The sequence below is a fragment of the Benincasa hispida genome, chromosome 3, assembly GCF_027475165.1.
Source record: "Benincasa hispida cultivar pf3 chromosome 3, pf3_genome.v1.1, whole genome shotgun sequence".
Lineage (NCBI taxonomy): Eukaryota > Viridiplantae > Streptophyta > Magnoliopsida > Cucurbitales > Cucurbitaceae > Benincasa > Benincasa hispida.
The window spans coordinates 73,412,812-73,434,222 of NC_143480.1; the positions used below are offsets into that span (position 1 = coordinate 73,412,812).

Consider the following 21,411-nt stretch of genomic DNA (forward strand, 5'->3'; position numbering starts at 1 on the left):
GTATTAATTTGTCAAACACCATATCTAATTTTTCTAATTTAAAAAATTAAAATTTACTAAACACTATTTTACTTCCTTTCACAACTGATATTTCATAAAGCAAACCTAACAACAATTATTTTAAAAGCTACAGCAATCTCATACTAAGCCTAACTGTTTTAACCACCTAACCAATAGTAAGCTATTGCCAAGTAAAAGACCAAACTGCACAGTCCTTAATTCAATGTTCGGTAAGAAACAATCCAGGAAAGTAATACTATGCAAAACCATTCACAAATCACCTATAAAGCACAGAAGACCTAGTTCTCTCCTCTTGCTTAAAAACTGGGCTGGCACTTGACAGATGAATGTTTGGTTGGAAACCCCGTGCAATATTTTACATCCAAATCAGATTTTATAATTTTTATTAAGGAGTTTGAACCAGTCAAAACATGGATGACTCATGACTAGCGTGCTTTCAAAATTGGTTTCTAAAGAAAATAGATACCTGTGGTACCTTCTTATTGATTTACTGAACCTATAGCAACAAATTGGAGAAAATCCAAGATATGACATGAGTTTGGCATCATGGTAAAGATTAGTGTAATAGAATGTAACTAGCGAATAATTTCACATGATACCTTCATGTTTTGGTTGTAATAATCTTTCCAATTTGAAGAATGAAAACTATTTTGCAAGTGAAACATATCAACCTGAAAAAAAGCAATTGACGACAAAAGCATGTCAAACAAAGCAATAAATGGGTACATTTTAAAGAAATAAGAAGAATAATCATCTTTTTTAAGTTCAACAATTATGGAGCAGGGATTTAACATTCAAACTTCGGGAAGACATAGATGCCTTTACCACTAAACCACTAGATGAATAACGGTTGAGTTAGGATCCTAAATGTATTTTATTTCTTTTTCTTGTGTAAGATACCAGGATTCCATAAAGAGAAATGAAAGAATACAAAAAGGCATACAAAAAATAAGCCCCAACCAAAAGGAGTATGATCCTATCTACCGAAAACTACTCCAATCCCAGAGAACAAGTCAAAATCATGATTAGAAAAAAGGTCTAGTAGCCAACGCCCACAACGAGTCATTGAACCTAGCCACCCCAAACTTCATAACCCAATCTCTCGATCCCTCTAAAAACTGTCATCTCCCACAAAATTTTACCTCCTCCCTTAAGTTGGATTCAAAAGCACCTCCCACAACATGATCCTAAATGTATTGATATGTTTAAACAAATTAAAAGGTAGATGGATAATAACTCACAGTTCCATTAAAATAAGTGAGAAAGGACAGCAAGATCCCATTTTCAAGGGTTGATTGTACTCGTGCACTAACCATCATGCCAGGGATGAGAAGGTCGATTGAAATACCTTTTAGATCCTTCGCCTGTAACATTTATGAATTAAAATCATAACAATGATGAGCCATGATAACAACTGATGGAAGGGGAACTCACTGAGAGAACCAAAAAAAAGTAGCATAGAAAATGAAGGACACATGGATATTACCACACTGCTGGACACAATATCTTGATCAGAGCTAAAATAAACCACTTTACGAGTTTTGTCAATGCTTCTAACAACACATTGAAGAAGTTGCCCAACTTGCACTTCATTCCCAGGTTGATCTGCAAAAACCAAAAACAAAGGACAAGAAGCAAAACACAATCACAATTTGTAAAAAGTATTGTGCTGATTACAATTACAAATACATATGAAAAATGCAATATTGAAAATTAAAATATAAAACATGATAAATATACCTAATTGAACTTCCATCTTTCTCTCTTTGAGTTTTTAGACTTACAATTTTTTTTTTTTTTTTGAAACAAGAAACAAGCCTCTTCTTTAAAATAATGAAATGAGTCTAATGCTCAAAATACAACAAGATACTAGCAGAGCAAAACTTTAGGATCAGGAAGTGCACCCAATCATCTCAACTAGGTTACCACCCCCGTAGCACCCTCATCACTTCCCAGGAGAACAATATAAGCAAAAATACTATTGGGAAACAAAACAAGCCCAAACACCGAGGGTCCATCTAATACAAAGTGATACAATTTTAATCTCAAACTTATTTCTAAAATAGTTGGTCGGGACTTCTTTTTCTTCAAAAAAAAAAAAAAACCAACAACAACACAAGGACTTCTTACCAGATTGTTTGGTCTTTGGCAAAAACCCAGTGAAAGAAGTCAAACCAAAATGAAGAATGTAGCCATGATCTTCAATGCTTTTCACATATGATGTTAGAACCTGAAAGAGTATTCATTTATATGTACCAACAACAAAACCATATTCACTAAATGGTTAAAACGCAAAAAAAAAAAACTTAGCAATTGCATGATTCAATATCATTAATGGATATCATAGAACAGAAAACAATATTAGAAAGAAAAACGAGAAGGATGAGATCTATCCCATATCAATGATAAGGTCTGGCAAATGGACGCTACCAAAATGCTCTCTCCTCTCTCCTCTCCCCTCTCCTATCATCCTCCCCACCATAGTAATTACCATATCTAGCTCCGACCACCATGCCACAGCCACCTCCGACCAATACTTCCACTATTATCCGGTCAATCCATATTGACCGGAAAATTCTCTCTATCACTGATTGCACTGATCAAAGGAAAACACTTCAAGCTATCTGAACAAAGCCATTCCAACGTTCACTCAATTTTTGTCTCATGGAAATCTCTTGAATGGCTAGCCACCTCTTTCAACTCTCTTTTCAAGGACCCCTGCAACCACATATTTTTCAGAATGTTGAATGACAATGGTGATACTCTGACTTGAAAAGCACGATAACAAATATGGCTATTTTGGCAAGCTTACCTTACTAGAATAATCTGGCCACCACACCAATATCCTCATCCCTGCCATGTTAGACAAAAGACAGCTGGTTTTCTTTCTTTTCATTGATATCTGATTATACCAGGAAACCTAGTTCACTGAAAAATGCAACAATCAACACTACTACTCGATCAAATAAAGCAGTCGTTCAAACAAGAAGCACCCACCCTTCAACATCATAATGATACTCTCCCACCCAATCAGGGCAGTTCAAGTTCTTCTCTAGCCCCCCTGCATCCACAGGTTAGATTGGAAAGCTATGGTGACTGTCCAACGATTTGCACACTGATTCATAGCCAGTTATCCGAGAATGTCTCAAAACATATCTATCATCTCGCAGCACTATTAACCCTCTCTCTGACAACAAAGCCCTATTGCATGTTTATAGCTCAGAAATTGCTTAAAAATTATGTGCTAATTCGGATTGGTTAACCATGGTCATCTGAAACTCAAGTTTCTTTCACCATCCATACCCTCATCATTCAACCAACATCTTAGCATCTAATGGAGGATGGATCGACGTGTTTCATCTCCCAATTACATATTGGACCGAAGCCACCTTCAAGTACATTGATGACATGTGTGGTGGATATCTTCATCCCTCAAATCAAACTGAAAGAGGCCCAATTCTCTATTTTGCACACTTGAAGATCCATGAAAATAAGAGAGGCTTCATTCCATATGAAATCCAACTACCAAGGGAGCTGGTCGACGATCAAACAACTGTGAAAATCCAAGTTGTCGACGCCAGAGTACAGGGGCAGCGGCAGAACCCTATCTCTTCACAAGGAAATAACATTAACGTAGATGTTGAAATCGTAGATCTCATTGACTCTCGAATGAATGAAAAAGGTAAGTTCATTGCTGCTAAAACAAATCAATCGAACTCTCCCACCCTCTCCCAATATCTTGAGCCATTGCGCGAATCTCCTACAATTAAGGAGCAGATAAATCTTCCCCCTTCCCTCTCCTTGATTGACCAAACAATGGGCCCACATCTCAACCCAATATCTCTCCCCAATCCGACCGAAAACCCTAGCCATATTAAACCACTCGAGTTAACCCCATCCTTTAGTTTCCAAAACCAGAATAATAGTCCCACAAATTTGGCCTCACCCTCTTTTTCACAACCTTCTCTCTTTGCAGTTACCTTTCGAGCACGGCTTACCACCTTACAAGCTGGCACTATGCATTTCACCTCAGCCAACAAATCAAATCTTCCCTTTGTCGGTTCTGATACAGAAGGATATCTTTCTAGCCCCACCAAAGAAACAGGATTCACCCTTGATATGACCATCTTTGACGACCAGCCAAATGAAACTCACCATTTGCCAATACATACTCTTCCCCCCTCCCACCAGACTTAAAGCCCTAATCCGGACCCCCCATCCGACTTTCCCATTGACCAAGACACCAACTCCCCAATTAATGCCCTTCACCCAATTAACCAACAGCAGCCATCATCTTCACCCATTTAGTCTCCATGAACTAGCATCTCTAGAGTCCTTCCATAATCTATTCCTCCTCCTACTTCCAAAACCAAAAAAATCACAAATACTACTAGCAAAAAACCCAAGCTTCAACGAAAATTACAAGGCCTTTTCTCCTTGATCCACTATGATAAATCTACAACCTTGGTTATTAGGGAGGGCACATCCGAAAACCAATGAAATTCATCACTTGGAATGCCCGAGGTCTTGATTCTTGGAAGAAGCGTACTTTGGTTAAGAAGCAAGTTCAACAACATAACCCTGGTATTTTTCTCCTACAAGAAACAAAGGTATCATCAATTGATTCCTTTTTTATTAAATCTATTTGGAACTCTTCTACATTGGTTGGACTGCTTAGATGCCATTGATACATCATAGGGTATTCTTATTCTTTAGAGTGCCTCTGATTTCTCTATTCTCGAGTTTATCCAGGGTCACTTTTCTGTTTCAATTCATGTATCATTGGCAGATGGCTTCTCTTTTTGGCCGTTTATGGCCCATCAGGTAATGCTTTTAAAGCTGATTTTTGGCAAGAGCTAGAGGATTTAGCAGGATTGGGAGGTGAAAACTAGGTTATTGGTGGCGACTTCAACATCACTAGATGGTCCTGGGAGGAATCACATAACAGAACAATATCCTCTAGTATGCGTGCTTTCAATCAATGGATATCTGACTATCAATTATGGGATATTCCGTTGACGAATGATTGCTTTACTTGGTCTAACTCTAGCCCTATATAATATTTGTCTCTTCTTGATCGATTTTTACTTACAGAGAATTGTCTTCATAAATTTGGATCAATTACTCGCTTGGATCGAATCACATCCGACCACTTCCCATTGGTCTTATCTTCGAGAAATATTGATTGGGGTCTTTGCTCCTTTAGATTTGAGAATTCATGGCTTCAGGTTCCTTCTTTCCATCCCTATATCGAGGATTGGTGGAATCACCACTCTATTACTTATTGGCCTGGCCATGGTTTTATGTTGAACTTGAAGCTATAAGGTTTGAAAACAATTATTCGTGAATGGAATAACACTCAACGTGATTACAAAGCTTCCTTCACTTGTGTCATAGTTAAAAGCATTAGATGATCTGGAAGATAAACACCCATAATGAGGAACAGCTTAATAGGCATTGCTTACTCCAGGAACAAATTGAAAATCTGACTGTTCAAGATCCCATTAGCAGCAGCGTTGTAAGCTTAAATGGCTTCTTGAAGGTGATTAAAACAATCGATTTTTCCACAAAATTGTTGCTGCCCGCCGTCGTAAATCCTCCATTATTGAAATTCTATCCAGGGATAGCACTAGTCTTTTGACTTCTCATGCTATTGAGACTAAATTCTTGCGCTTTCTTCCAACTAATCTTTGATTGGAATCCTATTTCTTCCTCTCAAGCCATGGATCTAGAGCGCCCCTTTACTGAAGATGAGATTTTTTCAGTTGTCTCCTCCCTTGGCACTAGTAAATCCCCTGGCCCTGATGGTTTTACAACCGAGTTTTTCAAGTTTTTCTAGACTACTCTTAAATCTGATATGATGTTACTTATTAATGACCTTTACACATCTGGGGTTATTAATGTTAAGCTAAATAAGACTTGTATCTGCCTAATTCCTAGGAAAGTTGACTCTAAATCTGTTTCTGATTATCGTCCGATTAGCCTCATTCCATGTGCTTACAAGATTATTGCTTGTGTTTTATCGAATCGTTTAAAGAAGGTTCTTCCTTTCACCATTGCTGCCAATCAACTTGCTTTTGTGGCTAATAAACAGATTCTCTTGATGCTTCCTTGATGGCTAATGAACTCATTGATGATTGGACTTTTAGGAAAAAACCAGGGGTTGTCTTAAAACTTGACCTTGAAAAGGCCTTTGATACGACTAATTGAGACTTTCTCGACCTCATTCTCCAGATTAAAGGTTTTGGTTGTCACTGGCGCACTTGGATTAGAGGTTGCATCAATAGTGCAAATTACTACATCATTATTAATGGTCGCCCTTGTGGCAAGATTATTCCCTCACACGGCATAAGATAGAGGGACCCTCTCTCTCCCTTCTTATTTATTTTAGTTGTTGATTGTATGAGTTGTCTTCTTGATCATAGCTTCGCTTTGGGTCTTACTGTTGCTCATCCTTTCAATCAATCGGCTTTTTCTTTGAACCATTTACAGTTTACTGATGACACTTTGTTGTTCTCTACTACTAAGAGATCTACCATACAGAGCTTGTTTGACATTGTCCACATTTTTTAATGTGCTTCAGGGCTTAAAATCAATCTTGCTAAGAGTAAGCTTCTTGCAATTCATGTTCCAAACTCTGATTTTGAATGGTTATCGCGTTCTTTTGGGTGTAAAAGAGGTTTCTGGTCTGCATCTTATTCAGGGCTTCCTTTGGGTGGCAATTCTAAGTTTGTTTTATTTTGGCAGCCTGTGGTGGAAAGATTTCAGCATAAACTTCATAATTGGAAGTATGCATATATTTCAAAAGGGCATTGGTGTTCAACAACATAAACCATTTACAGTTTACTGATGACACACGCATATTCAAGCCACTCTTTCTAGCCTCCCTACTTTATTATTTGTCTTGGTTTCAAACTCCTTCCTCTATTATTAATTGCCTTGATAAATTGATTTGTGACTTCTTTTGAGAAGGTTCTCATGGTGATAGAAGCTTGCATAATGTGAATTGGGTGATTTATCAGTGACCTCAATGACATTGGAAATTTTGAACATCGAAATTCTACTCTTCTTGCAAAATAGATTTGGCGATTCTTATCTGAGCATGATGCCTTATGGAAGAATCTCATCGTTGCTAAGTATTATTCTTATGATTGTGTGTGGCCCACTCCTATCTCTGGTAGTTCTTCCAAAGCTCCATGGAGGTACATTTGTCATTTTATTGACTAATTGCCAATCGGATTAGTCATCGTATTGGTGATGGTGCTTCTACGTCTTTTTGGCATGACTCTTGGCTTAGTTGTGGTGTTTTTGCCAATGCTTATCCGAGGCTTTAACGTCTTGTTCAAGAGCCTAACTGTTGCTAATGCTTGGATCCCTTCTACGTTTGCATGGAATTTGAACTTACGTCGTAATCTTACTGAGTTGGAGATTGTTGAATGGGCTTCATTATCCCTTTATCTGGCCTTTGTCCATTTGCATTCCTCTCCTGATACTTGGTTGGAGCAGCTTGATCCTTCAATGGATTTTACTATTAAATCTCTTATGGCAGATTTGGTGGGTAACTTGAACTCTGTCTTGCTGATCTTTATTCAGTGATTTGGAAAGATAGATATCCCAAAAAAATAAAATCTTTCTTTGGGAGCTCAGCTGAGGTGCCATTAATATTGCTGACCATCTGCAGTATCGTATGCCTTATATGTCTCTTTCTCCCTCTTGGCGTCATGTGTCACAAGCATGATGAATCGTCGGCCCATCTATTTTTCCACTATTCTTTTGCTATCAGCTTTTGGGATCTTATTTTGCCTGCATTTGGCTGGTTTTTTACTTGTCCTAATAACATTTATTATGTTTTGGCTTCATTTTTCGTGAGTCATCCTTTTGGTGGTACTAAGAAGACGATTTGGTTGGCCTTTCTTCATGCGTTCTTTTGGTGCTTATGGGGTGAACGAAACAGAAGATTATTAAATGATACTTTTTCTTCTAGTGCTCGGTTCTTGGAGCTTGTTTTGTCCACTGCTTTTTCTTGGTGTAAACTAAAGCACTCTTTCACTCATTTCAGTGTATCCTTTTTAGTTAGTAATTGGCGATCTCTATTATAATTTGCTTGGGGTTTCCCCCTTATACATATCAATGAATTGTTTATTATACCAAAAAAAAATGAATATGATAAGGTCTAGACAATAATTGATTTGTGAAGATCTAACGTAACTAAGTTTTCTAAGGGAGTTAAAAAAACAGAACATATTGCGTGTAACTAATATTATACTGCTAAAAATATTTTTATATTTTTTAGATTAAAAAAACAGAGTATGAAAACTCCGAAAGAGACAAAGCAAGAAAAAGGGTCAAAATTAATGAAATTAAATTTATATACCATTCCTTCTTGAAGAAGGTCCAATGTGAAGTCTTTGTACAATATAGATAAACGTAATGAAAGCCAGATCTTTCTCTTCCCTGATTCTTTCTTGTCATCATCCACTTGCAGCACAACACATGGAACCAGTTGCCCAACATGGAACATGACAGGAAGTAAATTATGCTCTGGATCCTAGTAAGAAAAAAATTGAATGGTTGAGTATTTTGTTCAACACCATAACATGCAGTAACAGTTTCGATGCAATATGACTTCTCAAGAAATGTGTAAATCCTACCTCGATTTCTTTTTCCAAAATTGGATCAAAGGCATCAGCAGCAGACACTAATCCACGTAAGCCCCCCGGTAGACTAATAACAAGATCCTTCTTATTAACTTCGGCAACAACTCCCCAAAATTTCATTCTTGGATTTATATTCTGAAAATAAATAATCGAGAATGAGCATTTACCATGCACCAATAGAGAAGGGAAAAGGGAAAAGGTAGGAGACGCCATGTTCAAATGAAATTTAACATATGTAAATTAGTTAATAAAATTTTTCACAATAACAACAGAAGAATATCATAGGAAGTAAGTTTGATTAACTTCTTAACTTCTTTTTTCAATGGAAACGTAAATGAGCCCAAAGCAAAATGCGAAAAAAGACTCAAATCCAATAGAAAACAAGACGAAGGTCAACAAGGACAAAAAAGACCTAGTACTACTAAGATGGACATAGCTCCATGGTAATTGGTATGTACTTCTTCCTTTGAGGTCAAAGGTTCAAATCCCAATACAAAAAGGTCTAGGACTCAAAGCTTTAAGGTCCTCCTCCTACCTCTTACAAGGAATGCACCCTTGCGGAAACAAGATGAAGGAAGTTGAACGTGTTCCAAGGTATTCACTTTCCTATGTAAAATCTGTTAAGCAAAAACCTTAACCTTATTTGGAATTTTAACCTACCAAAGAGAGGATGATGTAATAGGATTTGGATAAAATAGTAAAATCAAAATTAATCTTGGTTAGTCCTAGATTAGTTACATTTTAATTCCCTTTTAGTTATCCTATCTTACCTATATATAGGAACCCTTCTCTTGAATTTTCACAACTTCGATCATTTGAATAAAATTCCTATTTGGTGGTACATCAAATTGGCATCAGAGCTCCACACTTTTGAGGACTCCATTGCTGGTAAGAACACTACCAACACCAGAAAAAGGGAAGGACGCAGAAACCCTCTCCGAGCATATCGAAATCCTTTCTCCAAGATCAACTACTGCCCGATTGTTGGTTGTAGAAGAGTCAATGGGAGAAATGAAATAAATTATCGATGCAATGAATGTAATAATGGCCAGAATGTCAAGATAGATGGATTTAGTCTTGGCTAACATTCCTCAACGAGCAGAGGAAAACAGAGGGGGTGAACAGAGAAGAAGACCTACACTAGTAACTGCAGGAAGAAGTTCTGGAGAAGACAACATGGGCAATTCGAATTTACCAAGGCGAGATCGCATACTCTTTCAAGCTCCAAGATTCCAAGAACCCATTCAAGAACTTCAAGAATATGAATCTTCTTCATTTGAAAGTGAAGAACAGAAGCAAACACCAGCAAGAAGACATCATTTTCCAAGATTTTATGAATACGAAAGAGAAGAGTGGCAGGAAAATTATAGGAAGAAGATTGACTTACCTACATTCAGCAGCAAATTGGATGTGGAAGCCTTCCTTGATTGGATCAAGAACGTTGAAAGCTTCTTTGATTACATGAACACTACTGAAGGAAAGAAAGTTAAGCTCATATCTTTGAAGTTAAAAGGGAGGCGCATCAACTTGGTGGAATCAAATTCAGTTGAATAGAAAATTGTTCCACAAAAGTCCAATTAGAAGTTGGCCACGAATGTTAAATAGAAGAAAATAGTGTCATCTACAAACTAAATGTGGGTTAAGCAAACTAGCTCCTCGTCCAACTTAAGCCCCTCAATCACACCTTTCTCCAGTCTTACCAAGACATGCCTACTAAGAACATACACCACTAAGATCAAAGAGGAAAGGTGCCACCAAGTCTCCTTGACTTTGAAAATGCTTATGATCATGACAATTGAGACTTTCTGGATAAGGTGATACAAAAGAAAGGCTATGGGTATAAGTGGAGGATTTGGATGTGGTGTAGTGTTAGAGATGTGAATTACTCTATCCTCATCAATGGAGCCTCGATTAAGATTTGTAGAGGTTTAAGACAAGGGGTCCTTGTGTCTCCGTTCTTGTTTTTAATCGTCGTGTATGTCTTAAGTAGGCTCATTTTAGGGGGTGGAGGGAAATATTATTGAGCCTTTTAGGGTTAGTTCTAATGAGGTAGACTTACTCTGATGAGTCTGATCAAATCGATGTTGAGCGACATGCTCATTTATTACTTCTCCCTGTTCCAGGCTCCCAGTTTAGTTTGCAAGAGCCTTAAGAAGTACGTGAGAGACTTTCTTCGGAAGGGGTGAATGAAGGGAAGGGTTCTTATCTGGTTAGCTGGAAGGTTATTGGGAACAAAAGAGTAAGCATGACATTTGCCCTTGAGCATGAATCCTTGTGGCATAAATCATTGTGAATAAGCATGGCACTCACCCCTTTGATTGGGTGACTAATAGGGTTAAAGGCACACCGAAATACGTGGAAAGTTATTTCGCTTGAGCTTCCCACTTTTTCCCATTTGGTTTGTTGCATTGTGGGGGATTGTAAGGATATGTATCTTTGGGAAGATCAATGGGTGGGCGATAGTCCCCTCTACTCAGCATCTCCTCATATTTATCTTCTGGTCTCTGATTACTTGGTTTGGTTAGGAAGCTCTATGTCCTTTCCTTGCGGCTTCTATTGTCATTTATCAAATAAGGAAACGACATAGGTTGTCTCTTTCTTTCTATGTTGGATGAGTGCAATTTTAGGGCTGGGAGAAGAGATATTTGTGTCTAGAGCCCTAACCCTATTGAAGATTTTTCTTGTAAGTCCTTCTTTAGGTTGTTGTTGGATCCCTCCTCTGTTAGTGAGTCAGTCTTTGATGTGGTTTGGAGGGTTAAGATTACAAAGAAAATCAAGTTTTTACCTGGCAAGTTTTGCTAGGTTGGGTGAACACTTTGGATAGGTTTGCTGGGAAGATATCCTCGTTAAAGGGTTCTTTCTGCTGTATTCTTTGTCAGAAGGCAAAGGGAGACATGGATCACCTCCTTTGGGGTTGCTAATATCGAGGTCTGTGTGGAGTTGTTTCTTGGGATATTCGTGTGATGATGGGGAGTTTCTCCTTAATCTTCCTTTCAGAGAGAAATATTGTTTTTTGTAGTCTGCTAGGGTGGGTGACGTGTTGTGGGATATCTGGGGGAGGGGAACAATAAAGTGTTCAGAGGTATAGATAGGGACCCTAGTGACGTTTAGTGCTTAGTGAGATTTCATTTTTTTTAGAAACAATTGCTTTCATTGAGAAAAAAATGAAAGAATACAAGGGCGAACAAAAAATTAAGCCAACAAAAACCCACTACAAAAAAGGTTTCCAATTAAGTAAGATATTGCCTAGGAAAAATTATAAAAAGTCTTCGAAACCGAAACCCATTTCCAATTACAAAAAATCTTCCATTGCTTTCATTGAGCCTCTCTATACTTTTCAACATCTCCCCCTTAAAAAAGAACATATACTTCCATTCCATGATGAAAGGCACTCTGAAAGTTTTTCTGACACAAGTTCCTAAAAGAATTTTTCATTTAGAAATATATCCCATAAAATTTCTTAAGTCATAAGGACACCTCTACACCACCAAATGAACCACCTATGAAGCTGATCGAGATCAAAATTAATGCTTTGCTCTAACTCATTCGTTCTAAGACTGGCAATAGATTGAAAGATTTTCAAAATACTATTGAGGTTAATAAAACATTCTCCTCTTCGAACATAAGGAGATAGTAGTGACGACAAAATGCAAGTAGGCAAGAGTTATTAAAAATAATCAGTTAGTGGTTCTTTATCCAGAAAAGGAAAAGAAAATAAGAATAACGGCAATAAAAGAACAAAAGTACTCAGCTCACATATTATAATGTGTGATAAGACTTTACCCCCCTCCTCTTTGATATATATAGCTAACTGAACTGTTATAGGCCATACCTTCAAAGTTATCTTATTTGCATATTTAGGAAGGTTTCCCACCACACCATTGTTCAACAAGGATTCCAAATCATCCCCATTTGACGGATGTTTTCTTCTCATCTTTCCTCTTTTTGTTGTCGTCTTCAGATTATCATTCTGAAACTCCTTATCTCCTTGGGCACGTACTTTATCCCCCTTTTTTTGGCTTAAATAACCTCCTCCACCTGTAAATTGACGTAACTCAGAGAGAGACATTAGAAAAGTGCCTAAACATGAAAACTGTTAAGATTTAATGGCCTAAATATTATTATGAACAAGTCATATATTTTATATTCACTGGGTTTCCTTCAAATTAGAATCATTGTTGAACACGACCAAACGGTCCGAACAAAGTCTTCCAAGCTATTACTATCTAGAACATAAAATCCATTTCATCGGGAGAGAATATCGAAGCATTAACTAAAATTAACTCCCAAACTGATCGTGCTTTCAATAGAAACCCAAACGCATAACAATGGACAGTTCATATTCACACAAGGCGACTTCTAAAAGATAAAACAAAAGGTCGGAGTCAGAGCCGACCTCTAGGAAAGTCAGGAACATCATCTTCAATCTGCAGCGATATGGTTTCGGCTTGAGCTATTTCACTTGTTTTCTTCTTCGACTTAAATGGCTTCTTGGAATGCTTATTGAACTTTGAGCCATCCTGTGATTTTCTTGAAGGCGGTGCCATCTGCACAACAACACAAGAAGAAAGGCGCGACGGCCGCAATCAACCAGAGAGAAGCGACTCCGGGGCCGACGACACTGAGCTGCCGAAAAGGAGGAGGAGAGGGCGTGAAGAAGAAGAGAAGGTGGAGGCGAGGAAGTGAGAGAGTAAGCGGAGGCTGAAAGGGTTTAGGGGAGGGTTTCCTTTTCTTTCTTTCTTTCTTTCTTTCTTTTTTAAATTTTACTTTACAAAGGGTTGCTGAGTTTTTAATTAAAAATAATAATAAATAAATAAATGCTTGCCAAATTAAAACTTAAATTTTAATAAATTTTGCAAGAGTGTAGCTTTGGCATAGTGTCCATACTATCAACCTCGTAGTCTAAGGTTAAATGGTCATTTTTAACCATCTATGAAAAATACAACATTTAGATGTATATTGTAAAATGTATACGTAATTATTAATGTTAGAGCATAAATTTATAAAATAAATTGAAAAATAATATCAAATATTAGTAATTAGTTACAAAACTAAAGGATGTGAAATATTTGCATATAAAATAATTGTAAATTGTTTAGTATAAAATGAAGCCGATACAAACATGAAAAATCATAGCATTAAACTTGCATGAGATAATATAATAAGGATATAAAAATCATAACATTCAAAATAAAAAAGATACATATAGCATAGCATTAAACATAATACAATATAATAGAAAATAAAAATAAGAAAACTCTATAAGTAGATAGAGCTTGCCAACATGAGTGTAGCTTAATTGACACCGTGCTTATATTATCAACCTCGATTCCAACGCATAGTTTTTTTTTTCATTTAAAAAGCTTTATTGAAATATTATTAATTAATAATATTTCATACAAACATTCTAAAATACAACTTTTTAAATGAAAGAAAAAAAAAACTATGCGTTGGAATTAAGAAAGTAGTTCCAACAAAAAATGATAATTTTCTATTATGTTGTATTATCAACCTATATACATATATATATATATATCAATTTTTAACTTCATTCTCATTTTATATACTACCTCTTCATTTATCGCGATTTGTCGTTGTCATTTATCTTCGACTTTTTTATTTCTTGTTGTTTTTGTTCTTTCTCTCATTCATTTTCTAACCTTGATACATTTTTCATTTTCACTGTCTTGGCCTTGCATATGTTTGTTCAAAAATCACCCTATCACATCTCGTCTCAGATCACCCTACTCGAACTTAGAATAGGTTGTGACGACAACAGACCCCAAATGAGCATTGGAGTCTATCGTCAAACTCTTTTGCGAACTCAAAACTTAACTTGAAAGAAATACATTACTTACACGCTTACACAACCACAATCTTATTAAAACTCCACGCTCAGCTACACGTAGCAACAAATTGATGAGTTAGGTGGCAACTTCTTATCAACTAATTCTTGTTGAAACTCAAGAACAACTTAGTGGGGGAAAGATTTTGAAAAGGTTTAGCTAAAAAAGCATAATGAAGGGTGAGAGTTCATAGGAAAATAATTTGAAGAAATCTTATGTTAAATAGAAATACAGGTTCTATAAATTGATGTAAAACATGAGCATGAAAGTTTGAGAGACATATCATACATATAGAGTATCGTAAAAATATTCTTGCAATCATAAGCAAAACAATAAATCAATGTAGAACATGACCAATTAACAACTTGAGAAATATCACACAAATAAAATCATGAACATTCTCTTGCAATCATGAACATGAACTTGTATAAACCATCACCAAACTTGTATCCAAACATGGGCATACTACATACGGAGGAATTCAACGTATATAACAGAGAAACATGGTCATACTATACATCGAGCAACCCCAAATGCACAGCAGAGCAAACATGGTCATACTACTCACCGAGCAAGCTTAAGGTAAATAGCAAAGAAACGTGGTCACAGTGCACGTAGAGTAGCCCCCAAACAAAACACCCCGACCACTGTTTAAGCCTTTTTGTGTACCGAAGTGGGTCCCAAAGATCTCATGTATATCATGAATACATTATGGAAATATATTCACGTCATGTAGTGGAAATCACAATGGATACCTCGATCTAGTGGTTTAAAAACCACTTGTTACCTTTGAAAATCTTGCATTTTCAAATAGCTTGTAAATCATTTTAAAACCGTGATCTTTCTCAACGAACATTTCATAAATCTATAAATTAACATGAAACGCATTTTCTCTAAAATACTAAAAAACATAAAATTTTGGTAAAACGTGATTTTACTTGAAAATCTTAAATTCGTAAACCTTTTTCTAAAAATGCTTTAATTTTTTTAAAATTATTTATAATCATAAATTTCATGAAATTTCCTAATATTTAACTAATAATATAATAATAAAATATGACGTAAAATAAATCATTCATAGAACCATTGTCGGCCATGGTTCGGATGATTCAAAAACTCCAACTTCATCCATCCTCCAATAATCAAAACCTAACTTATGGTTTATTCGAAAAAAAGGAAAATGATCCTAAACTTGCTCAACTATTTAATCTAACAATTCATCCTTATATACCATATATTGGTCAAACTCCCGACCTTTAACCATATATCGTCATTATTATTTAAAAAATAAATAAATAATACCCAATCTCCCTCGACTAGCATTTTGTTCTCATCTACTTCTCTTTCCTCTAGTTAACTCATTTCTTTTTACTCCAACCTTCTTTCCAAACTTCCACTTTTTGTCTCATTAACTTTTCTTCCATCTTTAAATTTCCTAAATTTTCTCATGAGTTAATCTACAAAATAATGATCTTAGAAAAGAAACAACTAAATTGATTTGATCTTTTTTTAAAACAAATACCACCACACTTTCCACCTTTCAACACCTTCTCCGGCTATCTTCACTATTTTTTTGTATTTTTTTTTTTCAGCGAGGAAACTCTCTCTGATAATCTTTCCGATCTGTTTTATGCCCTGTTTGGTAACCATTTTATTTTTTGTTTTTGTTTTAAAAATTAAGCATATGGACAATATTTTTACCTCAAAATATCTTCCTTTATTATCTACTTTTCATCAATGGTTTAAAAAATCAAGCCAAAATTTGAGAAGCTTTTAAAAAAGTTATTTTTGTTTTTGGAATTTGGCTAAGAATTCAATCATTGTGCTTAAGAAAGATGCAAATCATTGTAAGAAATGTGGATGAAATAAACTTAATTTAAAAAAAACAAAAACAAAAAGCCAAATGGTTACAAACCTTAATATTTATTTATTTTTCTTTCTTCTCAATGTTGGTCCCTTTCCTCATATTTCTACTTGAGCATTTCTTTAAATATATACATATATAGACACACGTTGGCTAGCCAATTTTGGTGTATGCTTCTTTAAATGCCACATTTTCCTCTTATATTAATTTATTTTTAGTTATTTTTTTCACTTTCGATTCCACATTAGATAAATTTCCTGAGCCATACAGCCTCATTGGCAGCTTCACAAGCCGCTACATATTCTGCCTCCATGGTGGAGTTATCGATACACTCTTGCTTTGTGCTCCTCCAGACTATATCTCCTCCATTAGGAGTGAACATTGATTCTGAAGTGGATTTCCTAGAATCCCCATCAATTTAAAAGTTAGAGTCAGTGTATCCTATGAGGATCAAATCCTTAGACCCATACTAGTATGTAGTCTCTTATTCTCCTAAGATACTTGATGATAGTTTTAAGGCTATCCAGTAATCTAATCCTGGATTAGACTGATATCTACTAACTATCCCTACTGCATAGTAAATGTTAGGTCCATTACATAACATTGCATACATCAGGCTGCCAACAACAATGCACAGGGGACTCTTCTCATCTCCTCAACTTCTTGAGATGTCTTAGGACATTGTTCCTTAGACAAGATTATTTCATGCCTGAAAGCAAGCCTTTCTTGGAGTTTTGCATCAAATACTTGACAAGCATCTTGTCAATGTATGATGCCTGAGATGAGACCATCGTTTTATTTTCACGATCCCTAAAGATTTAAAGGTCCAAAACAAACTACGCCTCTCCCAGATCTTTCATTTGGAATTAGGCTGCCAACCACTATTTTATATCAATTAGTAGACCTGCATCATTCCCAATGAGTAGAATATCATCTACGTATAACACTAAGAAAACTATTGAACTGTTGATGATTTTCTTGTAGACACAAGGCTCATCAACATTCTAATCAAAACTATAATATTTGATCATAGTATCAAACCTTACATTCCAAGACCGAGAAGCTTGCTTTAGTCTATAAATGGACCGATTAAGCTTGCAAAAATTTTGCTCTTGGCCTTGGGTTATAAGTCTCTCTGGCTGTTGCATATAGATGGTCTTCTCAAGATCGACATTCAGAAAGGTAGTCTTGATGTCCATTTACCAAATCTCATAGTCATAATATGCGACAATGGACACGAGTATTCGGATAGACTTTAACATGGCAACAGGTAATAAAGTCTCCTCATAGTCAACTCCCCTCAACTTGGATATAAACTTTATCCACTAGTCTAGTCTTAAAGGTTTGCACCTTACCATCTACACCCTTTTTTCTCTTGTAGATCCATTTGCAACCTATAGGTTTTACCCCATCAAGTTAATCTACAAGATCTCAAACTGAATTGAAGTACATAAACTACATTTTCAGACCCATAGCTTTGATCCATTCATCTCTATCCACATCCTCCATTGTCTGTTTATAGGACAATGGATCCTCAACGTCGCCATCAAATATAACGGTCAAGATTTATGTGAAACCCATATAACGAATAGGCAGGTTCACAACCCTCGCACTACGTCGAGGTTCCCTCAACGGTTAAGGTGGATGTGACTTACCAGATGACTCGACAACAACAATTCTTGTTGATGTACTTAGCTATTCAACAACTCATTGAAGGTTTAATAGTTTTGTTGGAAAGCTCATTTAATACTATCTTACTGCGCGGTTTATGCTCCACGATATGGTCTTCTTCTAAAAATGTAGCGTTTGTCAACACAAATATTTTATATCTTTAAGATCGTAGAAGTAACCACCTCTCGTTCATTGGGGTAGCTTACAAATAGACACAGTTTTGAATGAGGTTCCAATTTCATAAGATTAGTCTTAAGCACGTGTGCTGGGCAACCCTAAATTTTGAAATGTCATAAACTACCTTTACGACCATTCCATAATTCTAAAGATGTTTCAGAAACATTTCTGGAATGAACACAGTTCAAAATATAGATTTTCGTTTGTACTGCATAACCCCAGAACGAATTAGGCAAATGAACGTAACTCATCATAAACCGAACCATGTCCAGCAAGGTTCAATTTCTCCTTTCTGATACACTATTCTGCTGAGGTGTATCAGGTGCTGAGAGTTGGGATAAAATTCCATATTCTATTAAATAGTCCTAGAATTTCAAATCTATATATTCTCCACCTCGATCAGATCAAAGTGTCTTTATTGTTTTACCTAATGAATTCTCAACTTCAGCCTTGTACTCTTTGAACTTTTCAATGGCTTCAAAGTCATGTTGAGGTAAACATACTCGTACCTTGAATAATCATCTATGAAGATGATGAAATATTTAAACCCTCATCTTATCTTAATATTTATAGGAGCATAGAGACTTGAATGTACAAGTTCTAAGGGTTCTTTGGCTCTAAATGTCTCTTAGTCATTTTGCCTTCAAGGCATGACTCACATACTGGTAAATAATTTTCTTCTAACTCACTTAGAAGTCCGTTCTTAACCAATCTCTCAATCTTATTGAGATTAATGTGACACAATCTTAGGTGCCAAAGATAGACATTTTTTTCAAGAGAAACTTTTTGTCTTTTATTTTGAGTTACAATAGTCTTGAACAATTCAGTATTAAGGAGGGTCTTAGATGCTAAAGACCTTAGCACATAAAGGTTATCTTTGAGATATGCAGAACAAATTTGAATACCACGTTTGTAAATAAACATTTTATTTACAACAAAATTTAGAGTACAATCTTGTTTAACAAATATTTTACAGAAATTAAGTTCCTTTTCAAATCAGGAATTATAAATACATTGTCCAAAAATATATATGATTTCTGTGAAATTAACCAGAGCCTTTCCACTGCCAACCCGCATCGTCATTTCACCAGTCTCCGGCTGCCATATAGAACAAACATGATTAGTGGCGTTTGAATCATTTATAGGTTAAATCATCATTCTCCACTAAACGAGTTTTCAACACAAGTGAATCACATTTACCTTGTTTGGCCTTCTTCTTTTCTACCAAATACTTAGGACAATTCCTCTTCTAGTGTCCCTCCTGGTTGTTATGGAAATAGATTCCCTTTGCAACATTGGCTTTCTTGCCCCTTTGGGTAGCAGTAGGATTAGCTTTCCCCTGACTTCCCTTCTTCTTCTTCTTCTTCTTCCACTTTTTGGTGCCAAAAAAAGCAGAAGCAGACAATGCATTTCTATTAATGCGATAGAATAAAAAACTGAATGGTGCATTTAAATTTATAAATGCATGGTTTTATCTAATTGAACCCAAGTGCAAGTTCAATCAAAATCCTGAGAAGTCCAGGGTCGAAAACAGGGATCACTAATGATGCAATGAAATGATTGCTTTGATCTTAACGCAAATTGTTCTAAAATATATGATCGATTTGGTTGTTAAATCTATCTTATTACCTACACTAATGTTTAAGTGGTGGGTGTGAGTGGTGATGTGATGGATGTTGATGAATGTGCAATGACAATCACAACTTGGAATGAAACAACTTGCAGTGAAAAAAATATGAAATTTTGATAAACAAAGTAGGGTTGAGAAAAAATATCCACTAAAGTTTCCTAAGCAATGCGTAAGCCACGTGTTCATGAAATTTACTCATAATGATCAAATACACTCTTAGTGCATTGAGCCATAAAACCCTATTTCTAGGATGCATGCGATGAGTATTTCATGCAAAAAATTCTATCTTTATTTCTAAAGGCATTTCTTCTATTCTTTTAATGACATCTAAAATCCTTTACTTTTTCAAGCAGTGATTAGTTCTATTTAGAGCAATCTCTTGATTTGGTCCAAATAGTTCATGAAGCATGCATTAAATAAGATGAATGCTTACTTATGCATTACTTAGTACATGTTAGTTTTATCTTTCCCAATCTATTATGAATTTAGTTGCTCATGCTTGATGGTAAAAATATGGATAGGTGAGAAAATGTAAAGGCATTCATATTGATAATGAAGGTTTTTCAATCTTACACAATAATACAAACACTATAAAAAAGTGAAATGAAAAGACTAGGATATAAAGTCAAGTTGTGGGTTACAATTTCTTGCGTCCTTTAACTCCTTTGGAGGTTGCTTCATAGCGGTTGTGATGGTGATGATGTTCTTCTTCCTCCTATTTAGAGAGAAATCTTGAGCTTTAATTCAAAATTCCTCAAGGAAAAGCTTTGGAGAGGGTGGTTATGGTGGATGAGAAATGGAAAATTTAGCAAAGCCTGGCCAATTTTTTGGTTATGTCTCATATATCTTTATCTTCGATCTTATGGGCTATTTGTAGGTGTCGAGAAGAAGGGTTTGTCTTTTTCTAATGATTACATTCACATCATGTATTAATTTCCATACCCTGTCGCACCGTCTGTCTCGTGTCAGAAGTTCATTGGCTTTGTCACGAACCTTTCACATCAGCTACTAACTTGATCTTTTTTTTATTTGACTTCCACCGCCCATGTGTTGGTTGCATTTAAAATCATGTTTCCTCTTATCGCGTGGAGCTTATGAGATCCCAAGTTGGCCATCAGGACTTTTCTCTATGCGTTCATGCAATTGCAGTTTGCTTCTTTTGTCGATTTTCCTCATTTTTTGACAGGATCCTACTTTCAAAAGCACACTATTATAATTTTCAGGGATTATTAGTTTTGTATGCTTGCGATCGTAGGATATGATTAATTTCATGATTTTCTCATCAAGCCAACACATTTTCCTATGACTTTTTCTAATGTTTTAGATTTAAAAAAAAAAAAAGGTAAAATAATTTGTATTTCTACAAGTTATCACACCTCCAAAATTAAGCTAATGCTTATCCTCAAGCATATATTTAAAGTCCTAATATATATCTCAAATCACTCCAACACGTTAGCTAGACCTCTCAAAGTGTCTCCTAATTTTTTATTTATCAGACTAGCATTTTTCCTTAGCTTTATTTTCCTTCCTATGGAAATATTTCCA

At 35.8% G+C, this 21,411-nt stretch overlaps 1 protein-coding gene across 2 annotated transcripts in view; it reads right to left on the reverse strand.

The window, feature by feature from the left end:
* The window catches only part of LOC120072689 (RIBOSOMAL RNA PROCESSING 5), a 40,019-nt gene extending 26,597 nt beyond the window's left edge, over positions 1-13,422 (reverse strand). For both annotated transcript variants that reach the window (XM_039025139.2, XM_039025138.2), the window contains exons 1-8: positions 13,075-13,422; positions 12,511-12,716; positions 8,673-8,813; positions 8,396-8,569; positions 2,152-2,251; positions 1,508-1,626; positions 1,263-1,385; positions 621-692 (exon numbers count right to left, since the gene is read on the reverse strand). In XM_039025139.2, the coding sequence (XP_038881067.2) occupies positions 621-692; positions 1,263-1,385; positions 1,508-1,626; positions 2,152-2,251; positions 8,396-8,569; positions 8,673-8,813; positions 12,511-12,716; positions 13,075-13,225 (1,086 nt within the window). In that variant the 5' untranslated portion in view covers positions 13,226-13,422. The remainder of the gene's footprint in view (positions 1-620; positions 693-1,262; positions 1,386-1,507; positions 1,627-2,151; positions 2,252-8,395; positions 8,570-8,672; positions 8,814-12,510; positions 12,717-13,074) is intronic.
* Positions 13,423-21,411: the final 7,989 nt, after the last annotated feature.